The sequence below is a fragment of the Sphaeramia orbicularis genome, chromosome 10 (assembly GCF_902148855.1).
Source record: "Sphaeramia orbicularis chromosome 10, fSphaOr1.1, whole genome shotgun sequence".
Classification (NCBI taxonomy): Eukaryota; Metazoa; Chordata; class Actinopteri; order Kurtiformes; family Apogonidae; genus Sphaeramia; species Sphaeramia orbicularis.
In genome coordinates, this window is record NC_043966.1 from 3,953,691 (window position 1) to 3,981,341 (window position 27,651).

Consider the following 27,651-nt stretch of genomic DNA (forward strand, 5'->3'; position numbering starts at 1 on the left):
GGACGCGGCGGCCGATTCGGAGGGAAGGCTCCGCCACTGCCGCTAGTGGTGGCTGGCCAACAGTTCGTCCAGGTCGTCCATCCACTCCTGCGTGCTCTGTCCCTTCAGCAGCGAATCCACCAGCTCGCTCTCCTCGGCGAAGCTCCCCGACGCCACATTGTAACCACATGACAGCTGCTGCTGCTGCTGATTGGCAGTCCGGCTCACCTGGTATCCTTGGTTACACTGCATCCCCGGCCGCCCGCTGCCGCCCTGTGGCGGCTGTCCGAAGGCAGCCAGGTCAGGCAGGACGGCCTGGTTCTGATTGGCCGCCTGCTGCTGCTGGGCGTTGGGGGGCGCCCTCTGCTGGGCCATGTTCGCCTGCATCATCTGCTGTTGGTTCATGGCTGCCATTGGACGGCCATTGGGGTTGAAGGGGGCGCCGCCGGGGGCCATCTTAGGAATGCGAGGCTGCTGCTGCTGCATGTGGAAAGGCTGGTTGTTGAACGGCGCCATGCCGGTGTTGGAAGAAGGTGGCTGCTGCCAGGCGGCATTCATGCTGTTGGACATGGTGCTGGGCATGCGGGCGGCGGCAGCAGCGAGCTGCTGCTGCTTCAACATGGCGGCGTTGGGCTGTGACTTCAGATGCTGCTGCTGGAGGAGCTGCTGCCTGTAGGGGGCGCCGCTCATGGGGCCCATGGGCTGCCGCTGCAGGCCGGCCTGCTGAGCGGTGTGCGCCGGGTGGTTGGGGTGGAGGTTCATGTTGTTGTAGATCACCTGCTGGATGTCCACGCCAGACCCGCCCCCTCCGCCGCCGCCACATGACTGCAGGCTCAGATCGGCCTGAGACGCTGCTGCAGAAGGCGGAGCCACACCGGCCGCAGGACCGCCACCCTGGCCCATGTTCATTCCCATCATACCTTGGGTCTGAGGGAACATGCGGGATCCGGGGGCGGGGCCTCCCATGGAGCCAACATTGCCCATTGGCTGAGAAGAAGCTGTGAACAAACAACAACAACAAGTCACAAACAAACATGAAGCTGAGGCTGGAATGGACTCAGTGTTTGAGTCCAGTCACATGGTTTTATTTACACTGAACTGTGACGGTGACCGAGATTCATCTGTTGATCCGTCAAACTAAACCTAAAACTAAATTAAACTTAAACTAAAACTAAACTAAACCCTAAACTAAACTGAACCAAACCCAACTAAGCCTAAAGGCTGAGACACATTTAACTACAGTTTCTTGGTTTTCAGTTGGACCTCTTACCAACTGTATTCACTGATTATTAAACCCTGCTGTAGATTCAAACCTACTGACTCGTGCAATACTAAGTCTGTTCATTTTATTAAACATATTCTACTTTCATTTGATCCAGTTATAAACTGTGTTTGCAGTTGATGTAAATGAACTCATGTACATATCACCTCTAAATACATGATCATGAACCTGTTCCTTTACAAATATTCTTAGACGATGAGTACTAACGGCGTCCTTTTACGTGTGTTTTTAATAAACACCTGTGGTTTGACATGTAAATGATGACTCAGACATATTAGTGCACTGATGCCGATCAGAACCAGTCCAGTTACTATTATTTTCCAGTCAAATGAGCATCATTTGTTTATATTTATTTACAGACAAAGCCTCGTTTGTCCTGATGGACACAACAACCGTCTGTCCCCTTCATTAATAACTGTTTTATTCTTTATGTCTCAGTGAAACCTGAGGAGCTGACAGCGCTGTGACCTCCTAAAAGAGGACGGTCTTTTCAGGACCAGTGAAACTAATCTGCTAATCTTCATACTCATCTTCACACACTCAGGGTTTTGTGTGCGGTGGCGTTCCCACACATATTGGATGATGGACGAGTCTGCGTCCCACTGATCCGTCTCATCCTCAGTGTCGACTATTTCAGATTCAGAATTTGTGGATTATAAAACAGATCCTTTAATGTCGCATTTAAGGAGAATTATTGACCTGCTGCTGAACGTATCTACAAACACCAGTAGAACCCAGGTTTACAGATCTGTCACATGTAGATAAGGTTTACAGACGCTGAAGACAGAGACGCTCATATGTGACACTGTCCACAGAACACACAGGTTTGCTTGTTTTGAGGTGGACGTCGACCCGTAGGCCTGCTCTATGCCGTCTTTTCGTACCTGTAAACTGGTTGACTGGTGGTTGTGGGAAGGGGTTCTGATTGGCTGGTTGACCCGGTTGGTCCTGGTACTGAGGCGGAGGTCTGGACAGGTGTCTCTTCAGCTGCTGGTCCTGCTGCCGCTGCTTCTCCTGAAACAAGAGTCGGGAAAGCAGATGTAAAAAAATAGGACAGATGACCCTGTATGTCAGAGTCAGGTTTTATCAGGTTCTATGTGGATCAGAACCAGTTGAATGTGTGAGGTTGTCAGGTTCTGTTCTATGTTCCAGTCCTGTGGTCTGGATGCACATCAATCTAACTATAGAAGTGGGCGGGACTTTCACTGGACTTCAACTCATCCAATCACAGTCCATATATGACTTCTATCAGTGATCAACAGGAACTAGACTGATGTCTGGAACCATTTACATGTTATAAACCATCCAAATATGGACCAGTAGAAGGAAAGGAACATTCAGAATATTTAGAAAATTTGTTAAAAATTCAAAAACCTAAATTTCTGAAAACTCTGAACAAACTTAGTAGACATTGTCCCAAGGAAACTACATAATTAAAAAAACAAATGAATCCAACCGGTAGTTTTGGAGAAGTAGATTGTTGAAATGCAGACATTGGTGACCTTGTGTTTGACCCATCAAGGTCACTCAAGGTCAAAGGTCATGGACCCAACTCCAAGTCCATAGATGACTTCTATCAGTGATAGTAACTAGATTGATATCTGTATCCATTTACATGCTATAAACCATCAAAAATATGGACCAGTATAAAGAAAGGAACATTTGAAATATTTCAGAAATTGGTCAAAAATTCAAAAACCAAAATTTCTCAAAATCGTGAACAAACTTTGTAGACATTATCCCAAGGAATAAACATATAAAATTTGAAATTAATGCGAGCAGCAGTTTTTGTCAGAGAAGGTGTTTGAAGGAATTGCTGACGAAGACGATGAAAGCAGTTCTCAGGCTTTTACAGTGAGGTCAAAGCTCAAAGGATGACATGGAAAAGTGAGAGAACACAGCTTTTTTGGCAGAATTTTCCCAAACTGCAGAACACAACGGCCCGATCTGATATCTGAAACTAGCAAAGAAAACAGACAAAACACCAAAACATCCAAAGGGGAGGATGTTTTGTTTCAGTTCTGTGTGAATGTGGGTCTGGTTCCTGGACGACTGTCACTGGACACACACACACACACACACACACACACACACACACACACACACACCTCATAACCTAATAACAGATCAGAAAAACCAGATTAACATGTCACTTTAATCCTGTTTCCTTTTCAAATATCAATGCTTTGATTGTATGTATTTTAGACTCATCTCTGCGTCTAACTGAAAAGTGTAAACTCATACTTTCTGAATCAGTGCTTTATAGAACAGAAAATATTAGAACAGGAAGGTACTTTGATATTTTGTAGACCAGAGGTGTCAAACATGCGGCCCGTGGGCCAAAACCGGCCCGTGGGATGAATTTGTGAAACACAAAAATTACACTGAAGATATTAACAATCAACGATGTTAAAGTCATTTTATTTCAGGTTCCACATTCAGACCCATATAATCTAAAGTAGATCAGAACCAGTCAAATAATAACAGAATGACCCAGAAATAATGACAGTTCTAAATGTTTGATTTAGTTTAAATGGTAAAATTGCTTAAATTTTTTTATTTCTTTTACAAACTATCTTTTCACAAACAACCATCAACAACCTGAACGTCTGAAGACAAATCGGTGTAATTGGACTGGTTCTGTCTGTTATTAAATGTTCTGTGTGTTTGATCCACTGTGATCTGTACGTTCTAATGTACATGTAGAAATGAGGCTTAATATTGTTAAAACGACACTTATTTTTCATAAGAAATTTCAAGTTGTTCACATTATTTTAAAGGATAGTTTGTACATTTAAATGTTGTCATGAAGTAAATGGAGTTTTTTCACTGAAAAACAAAGAAAAGTTTAGAGTTGTCATTATTTATAGGGTATTCTGTTATTATTGGACTGGTCCGACCCACTGAATGTGGAACCTGAACTAAAATGACTTTGACATCCCAGTTGTAGACCAACACTACCAACAATAATAATGTTTTTCTTTTTTGTTTTAAAGTTCAGTGTTGATTGATGAGCTGTGTCTTTATTTGAAGGTCAAACATGGACAAACTCGACTGCTGAATGAGGTCAAATATCCCTGTAGAGTTTGTATTAGTCTGTTCCTCTGGTTATAGCTCCCTCTGCTGGTGAACAGAAGGTACTTTTATCTTTTTTTTTTTCTTCACAGAAACCACTCATACCACTGCACTTTTCTGCTGCTTTTTGAATCAATGGTTCCTGTTTTCGAAACATTGCATCACTGAGCCTCGTCGTCACTCTGAAGGTCATTTTTTACCAACTGATGTCAGATTTTACTGTGGGTATTTTCAGTGTAAGTAGTTGAGATGTAATGCCATAATAACCTGTAAAAAAATGTCAAATCAAAAAAATTGGAACATGAACCTTAAATTTATTAAGAAAAATAAGTCTAATTTTAACAATATTAGACTTTATCTCGTCTTTACTGTTAATATTTGAGTTTAGTCTTTGCATTTCACCAACTCACCCCTGACCCAGACTGGACCCTTTGGTGGGGCAGGACTGGACCCTTTGGTGGGCCGGTACTGGCCTGTGGGCCTTATGTTTGACAGCCCAGATCTAGACGGTGTTTGTGTCTTACCTGTTCCATGAGCTGCTGCCTCTGCTGAATGTACTGCTGCTGTTTCTGCTGTTCCAGGATCTGTCTCTGTTGCTGCTGTTGTTGCTGTTGCTTTAGAGCCGCCGCCACCGCTGCTTGGTTGCTCAGGTACGCTGCGTTGCCATGGTTACCTGCCATGGCGTTGGCTCCCGGCTGAGCCGCCATGGCGTTGCTTCCAGGCGCAGACGGCATGCTGTTGGCGGCGCCTGGACCGTGAGGAGGAGCCGGGTACGAGTTCTGGTCCTGTTGGAAACAATGAGTCGCAATGTACATGAAGGTTTGAGTACAGGTGAGTACAACTGTGTACAGGTGTGTACAGGTGAGTACAACTGTGTACAGGTGTGTACAGGTGAGTAGAACTGTATACAGGTATGTACCGGTGTATACAGGTCAGTACAGGTGAGTACAACTGTGTACAGGTGTATACAGGTGTGTACAGGTGAGTACAACTGTGTACAGGTGTATACAGGTGTGTACAGGTGAGTACAACTGTATACAGGTATGTACCGGTGTATACAGGTCAGTACAGGTGAGTACAACTGTGTACAGGTGTATACAGGTGTGTACAGGTGAGTACAACTGTGTACAGGTGTATACAGGTGTGTACAGGTGAGTACAACTGTATACAGGTATGTACCGGTGTATACAGGTCAGTACAGGTGAGTACAGGTGAGTACAACTGTGTACAGGTGTATACAGGTGTGTACAGGTGAGTACAACTGTGTACAGGTGTATACAGGTGTGTACAGGTGAGTACAACTGTATACAGGTATGTACCGGTGTATACAGGTCAGTACAGGTGAGTACAACTGTGTACAGTGTATACAGGTGTGTACAGGTGTATACAACTGTGTACAGGTGAGTACAGGTGTATACAGGTGAGTACAGGTGTATACAGGTGAGTACAACTGTGTACAGGTGTGTACAGGTGTATACAGGTGAGTACAACTGTGTACAGGTGTATACAGGTGTGTACAGGTGTATACAACTGTGTACAGGTGTATACAGGTGTGTACAGGTGAGTACAGGTGTATACAGGTGAGTACAGGTGTATACAGGTGAGTACAACTGTGTACAGGTGAGTACAGGTGTATACAGGTGAGTACAACTGTGTACAGGTGTGTACAGGTGAGTACAGGTGTATACAGGTGAGTACAACTGTGTACAGGTGTGTACAGGTGAGTACAGGTGAGTACAACTGTGTACAGGTGAGTACAGGTGTATACAGGTGAGTACAACTGTGTACAGGTGTGTACAGGTGTGTACAGGTGAGTACAGGTGCATACAGGTGAGTACAACTGTGTACAGGTGAGTACAGGTGTATACAGGTGAGTACAACTGTGTACAGGTGTGTACAGGTGAGTACAACTGTGTACAGGTGTGTACAGGTGAGTACAGGTGCATACAGGTGAGTACAACTGTGTACAGGTGACCTCACACATCACATGGAAACCGTATATTAAACAGCTTTTCACTGTAAAGAAACATTATTTATTAACTCTAACACTACTAGAAGTACTCTAGATTATTTTCCGTGTCGATTAGCATATTTTTTTTCTGATAAATCAAATACTTTGGTAACAAATTTGTCACATCTTTTGTTAAAAACCAAATAAACACAGTTTCAGTTTAGAACCAGACTATTTTTATGTTATTATAAAAGGTGTCCCTATAGTCTGGACACAGGAATCTTATTAATTATATTTATTTTCTTAATTTTGAGTCAATCTTGCATCAACCTTTGAATCACAAATGATGGAAATCATAGATGTTATTTGTTAATATTCCAGTTGAACAAAATGTTGACGGTTTTCTTTCTTGAAAATCAGCATTTTTACATCCTGTAGAATGTTTCTGAACTTTGGTTTCTTTGTGGTTCACCATTTCTTTCTTTATCTCTATCAGTGAACTTTCTATTAAGGTTCATCTTATAAACCAGAGAATATTCACATTTAATAAACCGTATTCAGAACAGTCTCACTGTTACTTGAACTGAACATTCACAGGTAAACCAGCGCCCCCTAGAGGCTGCTGTGGTTGTTACAGGTGGACAGAACGAACAGGTTTAACCACATTCAGGACATTAAACCTGAGAGAAAATACCAGGAATCACCCAAAAAAAACAAAACAAAACAAAAAAAAAAACTCATTAAGTCAAAGTGAAAAACCTTTAACGGTGAAACTTGAGGCTGTCGTGTTAACAGGATAAAAACTAAGTTTGCAGCAGTGAGAGCTGCTTTGGTGATCAACAGTTGTGATAATAAAGCGTAAAGTACAGCAGGAACAGAGCGTTCAGTCCGCCCAGAGGAAAAATACAAGCAGGAGCAGCTATATTTAAATACACAGAGAATATGAAAGGCTGCTTTGTCATCGCCTCCCTTCACCCCCTTGTGTGAGCCTTAGCAACCAGCTGCCTGACCCGCACAACACACACACACACACACACACACACACACACACACACACACACAGTGGTGTACGCCAAGGCGAGGGGCCCCCGCCGCTCAGCTCAACAAAAGGCTCCAAACTCAAACTGCTCTGAACTGGAGTCAGCTGCACCTGTTGGACTGAAACCAGTAAAACCAGTGCACAACCAGCCCCCAGCAACCAGCCTTACTGCCCCCCGACGACCAGCTTTACTGCCCCCCCGATGACCAGCCTTAATGCCCCCCGATGACCAGCCTTAATACCCCCCTGACGACCAGCCTTAACGCCTCCCAACGACCAGCCTTAATGCCCCCCGACGACCAGCTTTACTGCCCCCCCGATGACCAGCCTTAATGCCCCCCGATGACCAGCCTTAATACCCCCCTGACGACCAGCCTTAACGCCTCCCAACGACCAGCCTTAATGCCCCCCGACAACCAGGCTTTTTACCCCCCGACGACCAGCCTTAATGCCCCCAACAACCAGTCTTACTGCCCCCGATGACCAGCCTTACTGCCCCTCCCTGTCGACCAGCCTTACTGCCCCTGATGACCAGCCTTACTGCTCCTTGTTGACCAGCCTTACTGCCCCTTGATGACCAGCCTTACTGCCCCTGATGACCAGCCTTACTGCCCCTTGATGACCAGCCTTACTGCCCCTTGATGACCAGCCTTACTGCCCCTGATGACCAGCCTTACTGCTCCTTGTTGACCAGCCTTACTGCTCCTTGTTGACCAGCCTTACTGCTCCTTGTTGACCAGCCTTACTGCCCCTTGATGACCAGCCTTACTGCCCCTGATGACCAGCCTTACTGCCCCTTGATGACCAGCCTTACTGCCCCTGATGACCAGCCTTACTGCCCCTTGATGACCAGCCTTACTGCCTCTGATGACCAGCCTTACTGCTCCTTGTTGACCAGCCTTACTGCCCCCCTGACGACCAGCCTTACTGCCCCTGATGACCATCCTTACTGCCCCTGATGACCATCCTTATCCTGTAGCTCTACCACCTAACAGTTCTTTAACAGGTTCTGACAGACAGAATGTAAAAACACATGTTTAATTTGATCGCTTCCCAGTCGACAGGTGTCTGTGTTTGTTTTTCGGAGGTTAGTGTTTCTGTGTCCTGTACTGAAATAATTTGTGCTTCATCCTGATTTTATTTGAATCAAACAGTTCCAGTAGGTCTGTTCGAGGACGCCTCAGTGCTCTGAGTGAACCCCTCACACCCCCCACTCCATCCACTCTAATCATCCAGTGAAATGAAACTGGGCTGTGGGATAAAACCCTCAGTATTCCGAACCAGTTGGATTCTCCTAAAGTGGTGGAATGTTGTCAGATCAGACTCAGAACTTCCTGCTTGGATGTGACTAAGAAGCAGCATTAGTTCTGCTCTAATTTTAACCCTTTAAACACTTATTTGTTTGTGTCCATCCCACTTGTCTGTGTTAAATTAAAGGCAGTAGAAACAGTAGAAACACTAACAGTTCACACTGCAGGTAAAACTGGAACACATTAGACAGTATGTCCATATTCTATCAATAACACTTATAGTTAAAACAGATCAGACTGTTCTGACTTCTGCTGATACAGACACTGGACACTCAGCCTGTTTACTCCCCCTCCTCCTCCTCTCTGACCTCCCTTCTGCTCCACCTCTTCTCCCTCTATGCTCCTCTCTGACCCCCTCCTCTCTTGTCCTCCTCTTCCTCTCTGACCTCCCTTCTGCTCCTCCTCCTCCTCTCTCTTCTCACCCCAGCCAATACAAATCCATGTTCCTGTCTCTCCTTTTTCCCTGGAGTCTTATGTCCTCACAGGTTTTCCCTGGATCATCTCTGGACCTCCTGCTGTGCTCCTGCTCCTCTCCTCCATCATTATCATTCATTTACCCATATAGTTGTGATAGTGTTTATTATATAATAACAGGGATGGCAGAGGTCTCTATTGTTGCCTACCAACTGCAGTAGTAGTAGTATATCCACTGGTAGTATTAGTAGTAGTAGTATATCCACTGGTAGTATTAGTAGTAGTAGTATATCCACTGGTAGTATTATTAGTAGTAGTATATCCACTGGTAGTATTAGTAGTAGTAGTATATCCACTGGTAGTACTGGTAGCAGTATTAACAGTTAACTTTCAGCTTTTTTACATTAATTAATTTCCTTGATTGAAAACAGCATGATGCAACAGTCTTTTCACATACATTTTTTTAATGTAATGTCCTTTGCAGCGGACAGCAGGGTTTTTTGTTTTGTTTTCCTAATGTAAAGCTGTGAAATCGTTGTCTCTTATAGAAAACAAAAGTACATTACTGGGTCTCAGGAGGATATGTGAAAGTCAACAGCATGAATTACATTTTTCAAATCAGACCCGGGTCACTTTCATATCTGGTCCTAAATCAGATTCGTATCTGATGTTTTATACTGTGACTTCAGTCTGAACGGTCAAGTCACATTTCATTTGACTTGTACGTCACTGAAATGCGACAGGCATCATAGTTCTGCAGTGGAGGAGGCAGGACCTGGACAGAGCCATATCATTAGATGATAGGTCATGGACCATGATGCAAAATGAAGCAACAGTGTTAGGAGAGTAGTCACACACATGTCACAATTTGCCTAAAAAAAAGGACTTTATGCTATGACAAGTATGCCATGAGGTGAACGATATGTACTTCCATATACACAGCGGGACGTCACTTCAAGACATAAACTGTCCAAATGTGTCTGATGGGGGCACATTTATATTATAATGACAACCATGCAAAAAAAGGGATTTCAGCCCAAAAAATTAGAATGAAGATCTGCAGTGTGAATGTAGCATTAGCGTCATCTCAGAATACTCTGTATCTGCTGGTAAACAAACAGGAGTGGGTCATAAAGACGAAGCAGGACGCCGTCTGCCCTGAATGTAAAGGCCCGTCCTCTGCTCAGACGGACCTCCTGTGTGTTTTCTGTTCAGACTGGATGAACCGGCAGGAGGCTCTGCAGCTCCAACAGACCACCATTGTTGAGCCTGTCCAGCTCTGTCGTCCATCAGCTCACTACAGCTGTGAGTGGGGGGGTGGAGCTGCCTCTGCATTAGCACCCGCTTCTGAAGCTGCACATAAATCACATTCATGAGCTGCGTCTGCCCTGTGAAGCAGCGGTTCAGAATAAAACCATTTGGACTGCAGCGGACCTGTTTGTGTGTTACAGAGCAGGAATGGAACGTGGGTTATGAAAGCAGAACGAACCCGTCTGATCCACGAGCAACAGGACGAGGACGCCAAAGGAACGCACACACGCCATTACTCAACATGTTGTTCCTGATGACAGAAGGAATGAGCTGCTACAGTATTTATTCTTATTCTTATTTGGAGTAGTTTTTGACCCAGACCACGATAATTTGGCCCAGTTTAATCAGAGACCAGATAATAAAGCTTGAAACAGGAGAATATTAGAACTAACCCAGAGGCAGTGGTTCCTTCAGTCTGACCCGCTCCGTTCCTGCTGGTACACTCATGAATGTTCATGTGCAGGTGTTCTTTAGTGTGCCTCTTACCTGTGTGTGTGGTATGTGTGGTCTGAAGTTCATGCTGTTCTTCTGTTTGATCTGCTGCTGCTGCTGTTGTCTGAGCAGCGACAGCAGGGCCGCCTTGTTCTGGCTCTGGGTGTTGGGGGGCCGCGGGGGTCCTGGTCCAGGCCCCCCCGAATCAAAGTGCGACAGAGGTTTGGTGTTGTTGTAGTTCAGCATGGCGGCGGGGGCCGGGGCCCCCGGAGCCTGCGGGTGGCTGAGGGGAGGCCCCGGGTGGCCCAGCATGTTGGGGTGTCCGCTGGGCCCCTGCATGTAGCCCCCGGGTCCCGCTTTGGGAGACCCCTTATTGGGCTGACCGGGCATCAGCAGCTGCTTCTGGGCCGCATTAGGGTTGAAGTCCTGTGGGTAGAGGGAGGGGCTCGTGGGTTTGTCCATACCAAAGGCGCCCCCTAGTGGGCTCTGGGATGTGTTGGCCATCTGGGGCCAAGGTGGGGGGTGGGCGTGGGGCCCCTGGCTGTGGAACTTGGCCCCCGGCTGTGGCGGTTTGTGCTGCAGCTGGCTGTGGAGGTGCTGCTGCTGCTGCGCCCTCTGCTGCTGCGCTGCCAGCTGCTGCAACTGCTGGGCTGGGGATAGGTCTTTAGGCACCGGGGGTCCTGGGGGGCCAGGGGCCAGGAGGTGGTTGGGGGGAGGCTGGAGCTGCCTGGGGGGAGGAGCCGGCTGGGAGGGGGGCAGGGCTGGGGAGGAAGCAGAGGATGAGGCAATAGGGGAGCTGGTGGGGTGAGGGGGCGGCGGTCCAGATGGGGTGGACCTGACGTGGGGGGAACCGGTCCGAGAGTCCTGCTCGAAGGCCGAGGCCGGGGAGAACTCCGCCTTGACGTTGGCCAAGTCTGGGGGCAGTAAACCCTGCGAAGACGGCCTCCCCCCACTGGCCGCTCCTCCCCCCACCCCCTCCGCCCCACCTGGAGTCGGAGCCATGTCCAGGGGGTCCTTTCGGTCCTCGAAGCCATCGTTGAGGATGTCCTGGATGTCCTCGTAGGGAACGGAGCAGTTGAGCTCCTCCATCAGCTCCGTCCACTCCTGCTCGTTGAGGTTGAGGTCGGGGAACAGGCTGTTGTTGTTGCCTCCTCCGCTTGGAGGCATGATGGGCAGGATGTCGTCCGGCTCCTGCTTCATCTCCTTCCGATGGAAGTCTGATCCGGGCTCCACGCCGCCGTCCGTGGACTCCGCCGACGTGCCGTGGGTCCCGTTGGCATTCAGGGCATCGCTGACCCCCAGTTTGGAGTCCAGGGGGGAGCCGTTGGCAGTGCCGTTGTCCAGACAGGGCTTCTTATTGGGGGGGAAGCCATCGCTGAAGCCGTTGACCTGGTCTCTGCCCAGAGGAGAACTGGCGCTCTCCAACTTCCTCTTCACCGTCTCCTGAAGCTAAAAAGGAAACACAAAATTAACGATTCAAAGCTTTAACAACAACCACTGAACAGGAAAAGAAGTTTAGAACCTTATAGTTCAACTTCATATTTAATTACGTGCATATTTTTTCTTTAGAAGCATCTCCTGATTTCATTATCGTTTATATTTTTCAAGACATTGAGTCAGAAAAACTTTACACAAAATGTCTTTAAAAAGGTAAATTCTCAGGAAAACATCTCGTCAACTAATTCAAAATAATCTTTCCATACATGTACTTTCACTTTTAAAGATATTTAATTTTTGATTAAAATTAAAATACACAGGACAATTCATATGAAATTTAATACTTATTTCACATAACTGACCAAAAGGGACAGGGTTGGTTTGTGATCATCCTTACAGTGTCTATATGAGGTGATAATTTAACATCAGGAGATTTGTTTATTAGTAACTGTATAAAATATTTGATATTCTCATTCAGGCACATTCAACTTTTGTTAAAAGTAATTTTATTTTGTTTCAATTGACAAAATACACATTTTAACAAAGCTGAAGACTGTTTTTTAATAAGAATGACCCTGAAACAGTTCTCGGCTGATCATAAACAGGGTTTCTGCAGGTGTCGGCAAATTTAATGCTTTTTAATGCCACTTTAAACACATTTAATGCCCATGTCCACCTGCACTTACACTTTTATATAGTTTTATATATACATTTACCGTCCATAGGCTTTCACCAGGTTCTGAATAGTTACTCCTCCAATCACTTCTGCTCAAACTTAAATTTTCCCATTTTTCCCACATTTGCTAATATTCCCTCCGCTCTTTCACCACAGCATGAACACGCTCACAGCACATTGCATTCCAAGCATCCGCTGTTGATGACTTCAATAGTCAATTAAAGGGTTCGGCCTGTCAATCATCACACTGTACTTGAGATCAAAATTATTCAGTGTTCATAGAATCAAAATAAATCGTGAATAACAATGATTTTTTCCATCTAGTGTATTTCATTTTTTAATGCTTCTGGACATCAAATTTAATGCTTTTTATGCCATTTAAGGCCTTAATTTTCCACAAAATCTATTTAATGACTTTTAATGCTTTTTAATGACCTGCAGAAACCCTGATAAATGCCTACAGTTTTTCTCCACATCCTGTTTGAATGATTATCAACAGGAATGAGCAGCTGCAGGACCAGTTTCCATGTGCAGGACCAGTCTCCATGTGCAGGTGGCGCTGTGGCTGGGCCTGTCGTGTTCAGAGGCTGCAGCCGGAGACAGAATGAGCTGCAGGCAGGTTTACGTAACACACAACAAAGGGCTTCAGATCTCCGAGGAGTCAGCAGATCAGACGGGTCCGGTCTGCAGAACCACATCAGCGGATCTGACAGAACATTCAGGACCTCCAGACTCAACCGCATCAGCTGATCCTCACAGGACCAGGACCAGGACCGCAGTCTGCAGCGTCCAACAGGAGGACGGAGCAGGTGAGTCCAGGTTCCACATACAGCCCCATGTGATCCAAGTGGACCGGACCAGTAAAAAAAATCATAATAATCATCATCATCATAATAATAATGATAACCTATAATCACACCTATGCACCTTCTTTGTAATTTTTTCAGGTATGTTTCCTTTTATTACCTGTATATATCCTTATATGTTGTACATATTTCTTATCCATAGTAGAGTTAGTTTTTGTATATTTTAGTGGCAATTCGAAGTATTTTTGTAGTATTTGTATATTTAATATTCTATCTCTGTAGTTTGTGTACATGGCCATTATTTTTCTGTATTTTTGTGATATTTTATAGTGTTTTTTGCAGTTTAAGAATTTGCTGCTAAATGGATTTTCATCGTTCCTGTAACAGTGACAGTAAAGATCTATTCTATAAATCTTAACGGTTTGACAGTGAAAAACAAGTAAAATTACATTATGAAAATATGAATAGCCTGAATATCATGTACAACTGAAACATATTCAGAATAATAAGTGCAATTTCAATAATATTGTGTCTCAGCTTATTATTAACACAACTCAGACACAGTGGATCTACAAATGCACAAAACATTTAGTAACAGGCAGAATATTGGTACAATTACACTTTTTCATCTTTAGAAATGTGATGATGTTCAAATTTGTTCAGGCTATTCACATTTTGTGAAAAATGTAAATATTTTCATAATGAATTTTTTCTATTTTCACAATAAATCAAGGAGTAACTTTGGAGTTATCATTACTGATAAGTTATTATGCTCATCAGGCCCCTGAACTAAAAGTTCGACACCCGTGATGTTTAATGTTGACAGTCACTTTTTGCACAAATTCACCTAGGACCACTGGACCATTTGGGGGGCTAGTTTTGGCCCATGGGTCGTATGTTTAATACCCTTGACATGCAGGAAATGGGCCAATACGTGAAAAAAACTGAAAAAATTACTTTGACAATTAGGAAAGTGACCATATGCAGTGTTTTCTAACAGTAGTTTTCCCAGTGCTGCTGCAGTTCTTCATTAAAAGAGCAGAAAAGTCAGGATTACATACATTTTGTGGGGGAATTCTGTGTTATTTTCATTTCTGTGTGGACTAAATTAATAAGAATAATAACTGTATCCACTCTACTTTCAACATTCTTCTCTATCTCTTCTTCAGTTTTATTTCCCTGATTAAAAGGTTGTCTTCTGCTGATGTAAAAGTGTGTAATGGCAATACTTTTTTCTTGCCACATGAACATTTACATGTTATTAATGGGAAGGTGATCTTCATTCAGAGTAACAGAGGATCCATGGAGCTGGTTAAAGGTCATGGGAGATGAACCGCCTCTGCTCATATTATCTGTTCATTACAAGGATGTCAACCTCATTTTGTTTCAGGTTCCACATTCAGACCAATGATCTCTAATGGATCAGACCAGTCAAATAATAACAGAATAACCTATAAATAATGACTCCAAACTTTTCTTTTTGTTTGAGTGCAAAAAAGTTTACATTTACAAACTATCGAAACAAAGAAGATGTGAATAACTGGGAAAAAAACCCTGAAATTTCTAAAGAAAACTAAGTGTAATTTTACCAATATCATGTCTCAGTTTATCATTTACACATGAACATTATAACGTACAGATCCCACTGGATCTACTAATACACAAAATATTTAATAACAGGCAGAATATTGGTATAATTATACTAGATTTTCTGAGGACTATTTCATGTTGATCACATTTGTTCACGTTATTCACATTTGATTCTTAAAGGATAGTTTGCTTATGTAAATATTTCTATGTTATTATGCTTTTTTTACATTTCAGATCATATTGTCCTGTATGTCGAACCTGAACTAAAACCAGTTTGACACCATTGTCTTAATATCTTCCGTGTCATTTTTGCAAATTTATCCCACAGGCCAGATTGGAACCTTTGGCGGGCCGGTTTTGGTCCACAGGCTCCATGTTTGACACCCCTGGTCTATTATATTATACTATTATATATTTTTTGTCTATATTTTGTCTATTTTACATCTGTCTGATGTTTAAACTCTGGTCACAATCCTATTTCCACTTTGCACCTCACTCATACTAAACATTACAGTTTATTTTTATTATATTAATTGTTTATATTTTATTTTGCATCCATCACCAACATCATGCGATTGGCTGAGACAGAATCAGCCCATCCTCAAAGAGACGTTAATAGAAACTGAACAGAAACAGAATGAGATGGTTTTGGTTGCATCACAGCTCTGAGAAAGTGACGTCTTGTCCAAAATATGCTGAGAATTTCCTTGTTGTTGTGACTGAATTCAGACCTGAACGCATCAGGAATCACTGAGTTGGCACCATAAGACCGATAATTAGAAATGAATAGAAGAAATATCAGGGATTTTTTTAATAAATAAGACAACTAGTTGACTCTCAAATGTGCCAGATTTTCTTCCCCTTTTTTGTTTTATCTTGCACTATCAATGAAACATGCATAGGTTTTATTCTTATCATGTCAAAACAATTAAATTGTCCTGGAATTCCCCCTGATTGACCCATTTACACCACATAAATCCACAAAGACAGAATCAGTGTGTCCTTGTCTAAATTAATGCCATACATATTTTCTGCAGTGACACTGTTGAGAAATATCAGATATGAGATTCTTTAAACACATGGTTTGTCTCAGTGAATAAATACAGAAAACATACTGTGTCTGACCATGTGACAGCGATAGGTGACATATCATGTCACATTAAATCAAATTAATCAAGTTCAGGCTTTTTGATCCATGTAAATAAACATAAATAACTGTTTTCTTCAACTTTCCCTCAAGTCTAAATATCAGCCTTAAACTTTTTCCAAAAAAAAAACAAAACAAAAGATATTTGTGGTGATAAATACTGATATACACTGATATGAAGATTTTAATGTGAATACTTTTATCTGTTTTCCAGTCATATGTATCTGTGAATGTTTGTATTTTTATGCAGTCGTTACTTAAAGCTGTCGTATTTTTTTGGTGTTGTCTAATCATTGGTGTTTTCTGATAGGTAGATATTATTATTATTATTATGATATATTAATAGATATTATTATATTATTACTATGGTACTATATAGGACAATATAGAATATCATACGTATTTATATATGTATATGTGTTTTTGGTTTTGTTATTTAGTTTTTATTCATATCTGAGCGCTGATACTGCTATGATAATTTATAAATAGGTATTATTGTATTAGTGTATATAGGAATAAGGATGTGTGATATTGTTATACTATTATTGTTGTTATTATTATATTGATATTCATATAAAATAATAATTGCTATATAGAGATCATAAGGAGTAGAGATTGGGGGTAAGAGTATATAAGTTTATACTTCTTCCTACTCCTTTTTGAGCATGTTTAATTTAATTTCATTTATTGTATTTTTGTTATTTTTTTCTCTTTTGTTTACTTATCAACCTTTTATGTATCATTACTGATATTTTGTTGGTTGATTTTGTTTAGATTTCACTGTCTACATGTTCGAAATAAAGATTTCAGTCAATAGGTAGGAGGGTTAAATATGTGATTGACAGCTGTAATTACCAATGGCTGATCAAATTGTATGAAATGACCTGGATGTGACTCTGGTTCATCTTCATATTGGTTCATCTTCATATGTTCATATTTAGTCATTTGTTTCGACCTTTTTGTTCCAGATTTCAGCTCCTGCAGCTTTAACTTGGGTGTTTGATTTTAAATTACAGCCGATCATTTATAAAAGCTGTTTCAGATTTATCAAAACCTGGATTTAACTTTGGTGCATGGAGTTGACATCAGGTGAAGTAGATGAAGCCAGTTCCATGCAGACCAGGTGGATTCGGCTCCATGGGTCTGGAAAGAGGATCTGTTGTCTGAACCAATTGTCTACATGATGGGTTTGAGGACCTATAAATAATGACTTCAAATTTAAATCAAAATTTCACTGTAAAATTTCAGTATCGGATCAGTATCAGATCGGTATTGGCAAGACTAATCCTAAAAAAAAAAAATCGGATCGGAAGCAAAAAATCCAGATCGGGACATCATTACTTTTAAGTGTGTATGAACCTGAGATGTCAGTTGTATCAAACTTGGTTAATTATGGTGCTAAAATAAAATAAACATACTTTTAACTAACGTAGATCAGACACACTGTCTATATTACTGTGCACTGATATTTGTCTAGAACATATTACTCTAATTGTGTTGTTTCTGTTAAAAATATACAGTTTTGTTGGGAATTATCTTATAACTTGAGTCTCTTTACATATACCATAGATTTCAGTTAATTTGATTAATATTCTGATCTGATCTGACACAGAGCTGAGGTGTTTCATTTCATTAACCCTCCGGTGTCCAGGTGAGCATAACACTTCATGTTATTTTATTTTTCACAGTTTTCTTTAGGTCAGAATTCAAACGTTGTTCCTTTTTTCGTGATTTTTTTATTTTTTTTTTTTTAATTCTGATCCATCCACTAAAACCATCCCATAATAAACAGTGTTAAATTCAACACCTTTTTACTAAGTGAGTACAAAATACACACTGACACATTTAACATAGAACCAAAAATAATACTGAATATGAACCAATGTTGGTGTTAATCACTGACATGTGACAGGATGAAAAAAACAAAAAAAAAAACAAAACCAAAAACTGATACAATTTATATGAAGAATATTGAAGTTAAAAGGGCTTTTGTGTTTTTTGTGTCAAAAATATGGTTTGTTTACATTACAAACTTGGTATTTAAAGGGTTAAAATATAACAGTTATATAGTATTTGGTATTTTTGTTTATGGGTCAAGTTGACGAAATGCAAAAAATATAAATAAATAAAAAAAATTAGCCCTGTACATATTATGCGCTTTAGGTGATTTAAAGACGTCTATAAGCAGGAACTGAAGTATTTAATTTCTTCTGATGATTATTTTATCATTTCATAAACAGCATAAATGAACTTTAAAAGACTTCTGATAATCGGATCAGAGGACCCACTGTCAGAATAAGTCATAACTTTAAACAGTGAATATGATCAAATGTCGCCTCTTTGACTCTGACATCAGTCATAGTTTTACTGTCGGTGATATCTGCGGGATTGGTTTCAGGCTGACGTTAAAGAGACCGAGGCCAACGCAGCCAATCAGAGCGCAGATAATGTGAGGCAGCGGCGGGAACGAGGCGTTTCCTGACGCTGACACACACACATGAACAGACACACGGCGGTGAGTCAGCGGTGTGTTGGCGTCTGCCGGGGGTTTGTGTTGGTACTGAGTCACGTCTCAGGACTTCAGTCTGTGAGGTTTCCACTCATCGAACAGAGAAAACTGACTGAGGACATGAGCAGATTACCCAACAGCCCGACACACCGAACAGCAGCAGCAGCCACATGGAACTGTACAAGCACCACAGCCCTGAGCAAAGACAGGCACCGCACAGGAGGAAATGGGTTTAGACAAACACACAGGATGGAATTCAGCACTTGGAAAACATTTTAAGGTCAAATTCAAGAACTTTTAAGGGTAATTTTCTTTTTTTTTCCCCAATCACAGCACTTTATCACTGAGGTTAAACGCATATCTACAGGAATACATTAATTCAGGATTATGTTTTTTCACTTTTTATCACAGTGATGTACATTGTATTATACTATAAATAGGGCTGTAAGAAAATATCAGTTCTGCAATATATTGCAATATTTCATTTCACGATACTGTATCGATATTAAAAAGTACTGTATGGATATTTTTAGGTATTTATTCAAATGCAGATATTGTGGAAGTTCATTTTTGTTTTTCTTTTATTTCTTATTATTTAACACTCTTACTAAATAATGTTAGTTCCTTTGTTGGGATTGAACTCAAATCCTGTTCTGATGTTAGTTGTGAACTAATAGAATCTGAACATTTGAACAGGATCTGAAACTGTCATGTCTGTAAAACTGAATTTCAGTTTGAACACAGGAACATTTGGTGATAGAACATTAGATCCTGTTGGAATCAAATAAAAATGTGTTTAGTATTTGTGCAGATTTATGGTGTAATTCAATTCTTCAAGGAAATAATCATTAAAAAAAGAAACAAAAAATTGCCAACAAACAAGTTTACCTGTAGATCAATAGTTTACCCTTAGATCAATAGTTTACCTTTAAATCAATATTTTACCTTTAGGTCAATACTTTACCTTTAGATCAATACTTTACCCTTAGATCAATACTTTACCTTTAGATCAATACTTTACCTTTAGATCAACAGTTTCCCTTTAGATCAATAGTTTACCCTTAGATCAACAGTTTACCCTTAGATCAATACTTTACCTTTAGACCAATAGTTTACCTTTTGAATCCCTGTGGCTCAAAGTCAAAACTGACCATAAACATATTCATGAACTCTAGTAGACTTCACTGTTTCCTTGATCCTTTCTGTTGCATTTAACAGGATTTGAACTTCTGCTATAAATAAACATCTACTAATAACTGGTAAGATTCAAAAACACCCGGTCCAAGTCCAGGTTCTGGTCCAGGTGGAATATTTCATTCCAGAGTGGCAAACCTCTGAGTTGAAGCACCTGAACTGAACCTGAACCGGTCTAATCCTGGTTTTGACCCGCCTCCAGTTGAACCTGACTAATCCGTCAGCATCAGCTCCTCCAGACCAGAGGAGTCCAAGGTCCATCTGATACGGAAACCTCCACATTCCGACAGACACGGATTCTATTGACATTAATGAGAATTTGGCGGCTCGTTACTGGAGCCTCGGTCCCATTTCCAGACCTCACATTAGTTGGATTATTAAAGGTCGGATCGTGAATGTGAATGGTTCCGTTTGTTGTCATTAAAGACAGAATAATGAAGGACTTGAACCCTTTAACCCTGTCCATAATCTGCACAGTGTCCAACTAATGTCAAAATGGTTTTCATACAGTTTGGTTTGAACTTTATTTTCTATTTTTTTGTATTTCATCAACCTTAGTGGATGGGTCAGAACCCCACCCCCTTGTTTTCTGTTTTATTTTAGCTATTTATTTTCTTTAATCAGACAATTGTTGTATCTATTTTGTACTGATTACATGTCAATATTGGATTTACATTAAGAATTGTCTTCTTTTGGGTAGGGTGGGACTGTGGGAGGGATAAAAAGAAAAATGAAAGTCTTTTTTATCACATTGCACTATCATGCTGCTGTCTGTGAAATTACTTCCAATAAAGAAAATTAATAATGAAAAAATAATTTTAAAAATCATGTAAAAATTAACAATCTTTTAATTCTGACCTAAAACAAATTATGAAAAATAATATGAATTTTTATAAGTGTAACATGTGTATAATATGTTCCTTGGATACTGGAAGGTTAAGATGTTAAAACACTTCTACAAATCTATAACATGAACCAAACTGCCCGATTAAAGCTTTTGTGGTCATTGAAGGTCGTTTCAGTCTGAAATGTTTCATAAATTCCATTTCTGACCATAAATGACCTCCGGGTTCAGGTTATTCAACCTTCTCACCCTGTACATTTACTCTGTTTTAATAAACATTTCAGACAAAAAATGAATCAGAAATATTCTCATTCTATCAGATGCATTTTTATCATCATTTGAGTTTTCTTAAAACCACTCCATCGCTGTTTGACTTGCTCTTGTTATTAGAAACAGAACCATGTTTCATCTGCAGATGCACTTTCATTTATCATCTTTGTCTTTTTAGAATCATTAAAGTCTAATGAAAAAAAAAAAAGAAAAGAAAATAAAAAGAAAAAACTTAACATCAGCCTTTGTCCTGGTCATTTTCTCCTAATTTTTTTAAACATATTTTTTTTTGCTTTTTAATGAAATACCACTGATCTGATTTGACATTATAAGTTATCTATTCATCTATTTACAATATTATAATCATGAGGTTTAAGCCATTACTGAATGTTTTTAGAAACACAATGATGAAATAAATTATGTAACAAGGTCAATTCTGTATGTGAACAAAAACTCAACATTTCCAGTCTGCTAAAAGGTCATGAATAATCTATTAATTAAACATCCACACACTTCAAAGTCAATAATTATTTCATTGCCGCAACGTCTGATCATATTTTCACTTTGATTTTATTTGAAAAGTTTCTACAGATTGTGGGAAACCATTTCATGTGGTTAGAATGTGTTGTGTTACCCAGTTTTATAATTGTTTTGAAGCTGTTTGATGCTAAACTGGAGCATGTCTGACTATTTTCTATCATGTTCTGGTAATGAATGAGTTTTAAGAACTTTTTAAACATTAAAGTCTATTCTGGTCCAATCAGTGCGAGTCCACCGGGGAGGGTTTCACTTACAATTTAGGTGTTTTTTGTCTTTTCAGGATCTAATTTTTGGATTGATGTGCACATTAATCATAAAATCAAATGGAAGAGGTCAAAGGTCAGGCTCTAAGGCTGTTTTCATCTGGTTACAGACGGGTTGAACACAGCCTGTTTGGAAAAGAAGCCACAAGCAGACGAGGTCATGTGACCAGAGAGCACAACACTTCCTCTGTCTCACACACGCACACACACGCACACACACACACACACACACACACACACCAGTTTCACCTGAATTCAGAACTCGTGGTCACATGTCAGACTGAACATCCTCAGATCAATCGGCTCTGATTCTCAGACACATCATCCATTTGATCGATCACCACAAAACCAGATCCGAGTCAAACATGAAACTGTGATTCCCACTTAGATTAGACTGGAATAGATTAAACTAGACTAGATTCAATTTGACTAGACTAGACCAGATTCCATGAGGTTAGAGTACATTCTGTTACATTCTGTTGGGTCTCTGTAAACTTAATTTGATTCTGATTTGAATTGATAAAGCACTTTGTGACTCTGTCTGTGAAAAGTGCTCTATAAATAAATAAATAAATAAATTAGATTAGATTAGACTAGACTAGATTACATTAGATTAAACTAGATTAGATTAAACTAGATCAGATTAGATTAGACTAGACTAGATTAGACTAAATTGGACTAGATCAATTTAGACTAGACTAGATTAGATAAAACTAGACTAGATCAGATTAGACTAGACTAGATTAGATCAGATTAGATTAGACCATATTAGACTAAATTGGACTAGATCATTTTAGATTAGACTATATTATATTATACTAGACTAGACTAGATTAGATTTGATTAGATTAAACTAGATTAGATCCGATTAGACTAGACTAGATTAGGTTAGACTAGACTATATTAGATCAGATTAGACTAGATTAGATCAGATTAGAGTAGACTAGATTAGATCCGGTTTAACTAGACTAGACTAGATTAGGTTAGATTAGATTAGACAGAACTTTACTGATCCTTCGGGCAGAACCCTCAGAACAACGAGGTTCAACCAGCAGCACAAACACCGCATATAGACACCAGAAATACTCTTTAACTTTGAGACGTTTCTTTATCGGCCTGAGGATCTGATTAACTACAGAGTCTGGGTTTCCACAGGTTTGTGGAGGCGCTCTGGGGGATCATGGGAGTTCATCACTGGAGATACGCTGATGTTATTTGACTAAAAACACACATTATTAAACCGATACACTTTAAGTTTGTGAAAGACAAAAGGGAAGTTTAGAGGTCTTCTCAAAAGAATGTTTTTGAGATTGAGATTTTTTTTCTCAATAAAATCTAAATATAATTAGATGATTGTCTTTTATTTTAACCTTCATATGGATGTGTAAACACTGGAAAGTCCTGCAACGGATAAAGAATAAAAGACAAAGAGCTCCAACAGGAGACGGCTCCTGCTACATGTAGGAAAAATGACGTAGCTTTGATGTTTTCTACATTAATTTCACATTCATCTGATGAGGTGGTGATAAAATGGTTAGTCTTCCAAACCCTGAGATGCAGATCAGTAACTGTAGGTTCACACAGGCGTTAATATTCCACTGAGAACGTGCACCAATGTCCACTCAGAATAAAAACATCTCATGTGACCTCCTCTGTGTTCAGACACTGGTCCAATCAGGACGAGTCCTCTGGTACAACACAAACCATCAATAATCGGATCAATAGGGAAATATTAACATATAATAAACAGGTTACCATTTAATCTGATGGTTTCTGATTGGAATAAAACTATTATTTCTGCTCATGTTTAGAGGAAACGAGTTTGTAACAGAAACAAATACAAAGGGAAAAAACTAAACTGACAGAACAGAGAATATGACTTAAACACATGTTAGAAAAGATGAATGAACAAGGATCAAATAATAAAAAAAATACACAGAAAAGAGGAACACAGGCATCAGCGATCGACCACGATGTTTAAAACATCAGTATCTGTACTGGTCCCAAATCAAACTGATCTATTCTGTTTTCATTCATCTCTTTGAGACATGTAAACTAGAACTGAATGATAAAATAAAATCAAATAAAATCAGCTTTAAACTGTTTTGAAATAAAAATGATCAGTTTTAGCTGGATAATAACATCACGTGTCAGAGTTAATTTATCATGAGGTGTGACTTTTTCCTTGACTGGAATTTGGATGTTGTACTTGGCCATGGTGAGATTTTGGGTTTCTGTATGGGTAGAACCCAACCGAAACACACATTGGACTGTTTTATTTAACGCCCATGTGAACAGTTAACCGTTACATTAGTGAGGTCCATGTGAACACAACTGGTGCTGATTTTACAGCTGATACACGGACGGACTGTCAAAATATAAATCAGTCATAAAAGTTGGTTCATTCTGAGATCTGTACGAAATTTTTCTATTAAATCTAGTTTAAGATCTGATTTAGACCAAATAGTTAAATTTGTAGCCTTGGTAAAAAAAAAAAAAAAAAAAATCAAAGACTGTTAAACTTTAAAACATGAGGGACCTGATCTAGTTGGATGATGGTAGTCTAAGGTGAACAGTAAGGGCAAATTGATTATCAGTTATCAAAATAGTTGTCAGTTTAACTGAAGAACTCATCTGACATGTTACTGTTGTTAACCCTTTGCTGTTCATAGTTATATTCTGTTTATATTCAGATTCTAATCATAATATATTCTGTTTATAGTCAGATTCTATTTATAGTTATATTCTGTTTATATTCAGATTCTAATCATAATATATTCTGTTTATAGTCAGATTCTATTTATAGTTATATTCTGTTTATATTCAGATTCTAATCATAATATATTCTGTTTATATTCAGATTCTAATCATAATATATTCTGTTTATAGTCAGATTCTATTTATAGTTATATTCTGTTTATAGTCAGATTCTATTTATAGTTATATTCTGTTTATAGTCAGATTCTATTTTTTTATATTTTTCTACTATATTCATTATTGCACTGTGGGCTTTAGAGGTTTGCCATGTCAGTCTTCTGTATGTGCTGTGCTTATGGAAAAACTGACAACAGAGTTGACTTTGACTTGTTATTAATGGAATAATAGTGCATTATTATATCAGTGTTGGTTATAACCTTTAACCCTTTAACCTCTGACGTGTCTGTGGTGAGCGTTCTGAATGTAAGATTTATTTTAAATATTCATAAAAATTCAACTGTTTGCTCAATATGAACAATTTCCAATCATGCTGATAGAATAGACTTTGTTTCCATAGACATCTGAGCATGCTCAGTTTACCCCCCACTGCCTGTGGAATTAGGGGGTAAAACACAGAGCAATGCACTCATTTTTTTTTTTTTTGTTTTGACTGTTTTTTTTTTTCAGTGTTGTGGTGATTTTCCTAATTGATAACTCTTTTTTTTTTTTTTTTTACTGAGTTTTGACCGTGGAACTGCTTTATGGAGTTAAACCAGGTGTCAAAAACCAGCTGGACTGATTTAGAAAATAAAGAGCCCGAAACTAAAACTACTGGGCCCAAATTCAAATCCTTGTTGTTCAGTGTGTTCCAGTTCACAGTTCATGTTCAACACCCTAAATCTCTTGTTGATGCACACTGGGGGTTAAAGGGTTAAAACTGGAGTCGGTTTTATTCTTAACCTGTTCCTAAACTCTTATAATCCTGTTACCAATGACCGTGTGTGTGTGTGTGTGTGTGTGTGTGTGTGTGTGTGTGTGTTTTGATGCCCTGCAGCCTGCCTCGGCTCCTCCATCCTCCCTCCCCGGGTCCACTCACCGCTATCAGGGTGCTGTTCCGGCTCTGCTCCGCCGCCATCCCGCCGCTCTCTCCCAGCTCCGCGCCTCCTCCTCCTGCGCCGCCGCCGCCTCCGCCGCCCGGCGCTCTCTGTCCGGCCTGGTCGCCGCTGGCCTGGGGCTGCCGGTGCTTATTGGACCGCTTGGCTTTGGCTTGCAGGCAGCGCTGGTGCAGGGCGAAGGTCTGCTGCCGCTCCAGCTCCAGCCGCTCCAACGTCGCGTTCTCGTAGCGGCTCTCGCATGTGTTGTGATGCTGCCGGAAGAGCTCGATCCTCCGGCGGAGCCTCTCCATCACCGCGCTGTGTCGCGGTGTAACAAAATCCGCCATCATCAATAAAGACTTGTAGTAAACTCCCGGTTTCTCAGGTTTCGTCCATAAAATGCTGAATTTGGCTCTTTTCACCCCCCCTCGCCCTTTACAAAGACTCCTGTGCTGGCTCCATGGAGGCGACCTTTGTCTTGCTAATGGCCTTCAGTCACAGCGGCACTCACTGCCGGAGAGGAAAATTAACGTTTGTGGGTGCACTTACATGTATTTTTTTTTAAATCATCGTACACCCCTGATGGTTTATCTTCACTATGAATCCCATTTTAAACCGCAGCTGCTTTAACGTGCTGGGTAAAACAGACCCACCGGAGTCCTGCTGGAGCCACAATCCGCCCCAAATTTCACCCCAAATCTAAATCTCAACCCGCTGATTCACCCCCGGGGTCTAAAACAAACCAAACCCGGATCAATATTCTACAAACACCGTGAAGGCTGTACCTTCCGTCTGAGTTCTAATCAATGAAACAGCGGGCTGCCTCTGCCGTCAGACCCACTGCCATCGGGCTAAGTTCAGTTAGCACATTCCTCCACTCTAAATCAAAGTTGGAGCGTCGAAAATTCCTTAAAAACTACCCGAGTCGCCTTAAAACTCGGTTATCTTACATGTGACCGACACCAGCCCCTGCCTTCACGTGTATTTATTTGTTAACAGTCAAATCCAACCCAGTGGGAGCCTCATAACGGACCTCCAACTTGGTAGAAACTTTATTTTCGAGTATTTGGAGTTGTTAGCTCGGTTAGCAAGAGCTAGCTGGCTAGCAACTTGGCTTCTACACAAACTTATAAGCAACGTGTTAGACCTAACACCGCCTTTAAATGAGCGACTACACTTTACAGACAACATAAGCTTATGTGTGTGTTAAATTAACTTACTGTGAAGCTGTAGCTGTCGGTTGTTCCTACAGCATCTGTCTACAAACAGCTGATCCTCCGCCTCCTTGTAGCCGTTAGCCGCTAGCTGCTGTGTTTTGGGCAGACGGGCTAACCTAATGCTAGCTGTGTGGCTAGCTTTAAACGCGTAAATAAAGCATGATACTTTAAACTTAGTCCTCCCGAGCGGCCGCCGCGGATAATCCTTCCCCGGTCGAATCCGAGCCGGGGATGTGCGCGGTACGGGTTCGGTTCGGGGCGGAGAACGGGCTAGATGAGTCCCTGTGTGCTGTTTCTATTGTTTTCCAGCGGACAGGCAGGTCTACGCCGCCATCTTGAAAACTTTCTCTTTTTTTCCAGCAGCGACAGGAGGAATGTCACCGCCCCCGCGTCACCCTGATTGACAGCTAAAGGAACCAATAGACCGAAGGATTTGGGCGACAATTCACAAACATAACAAAAAGACGAAAACTTAATCAGAAATAATTAACGACTTTTGTAAAATGTGTCTGTAGAAGTTTATTTTGCTTTTACAAAATAAAAAACACGTGATCCCGCCTCGTAAATAGTAGGT

The 27,651-nt window shown here is 40.8% G+C and overlaps 1 protein-coding gene across 2 annotated transcripts; it reads right to left on the reverse strand.

Moving 5' to 3' along the window:
- Nucleotides 1-27,426, reverse strand: maml1 (mastermind-like transcriptional coactivator 1). Of its 2 annotated transcripts, none has more exons than XM_030146238.1 (6): nucleotides 27,081-27,426; nucleotides 25,863-26,178; nucleotides 10,848-12,242; nucleotides 4,861-5,121; nucleotides 2,146-2,275; nucleotides 1-977 (listed from the first exon to the last, which is right to left on the reverse strand). In XM_030146238.1, exons 2-6 carry the CDS (start codon nucleotides 26,169-26,171, stop codon nucleotides 43-45), a joined length of 3,030 nt encoding a protein of 1,009 aa, XP_030002098.1. In that variant the 5' UTR covers nucleotides 26,172-26,178; nucleotides 27,081-27,426; the 3' UTR covers nucleotides 1-42. The 2 variants fall into 2 exon arrangements, with proteins under 2 accessions (XP_030002098.1, XP_030002097.1); XM_030146237.1 differs by having other exon boundaries at nucleotides 25,863-26,370.
- Between the last annotated feature and the right edge of the window lie 225 nt (nucleotides 27,427-27,651).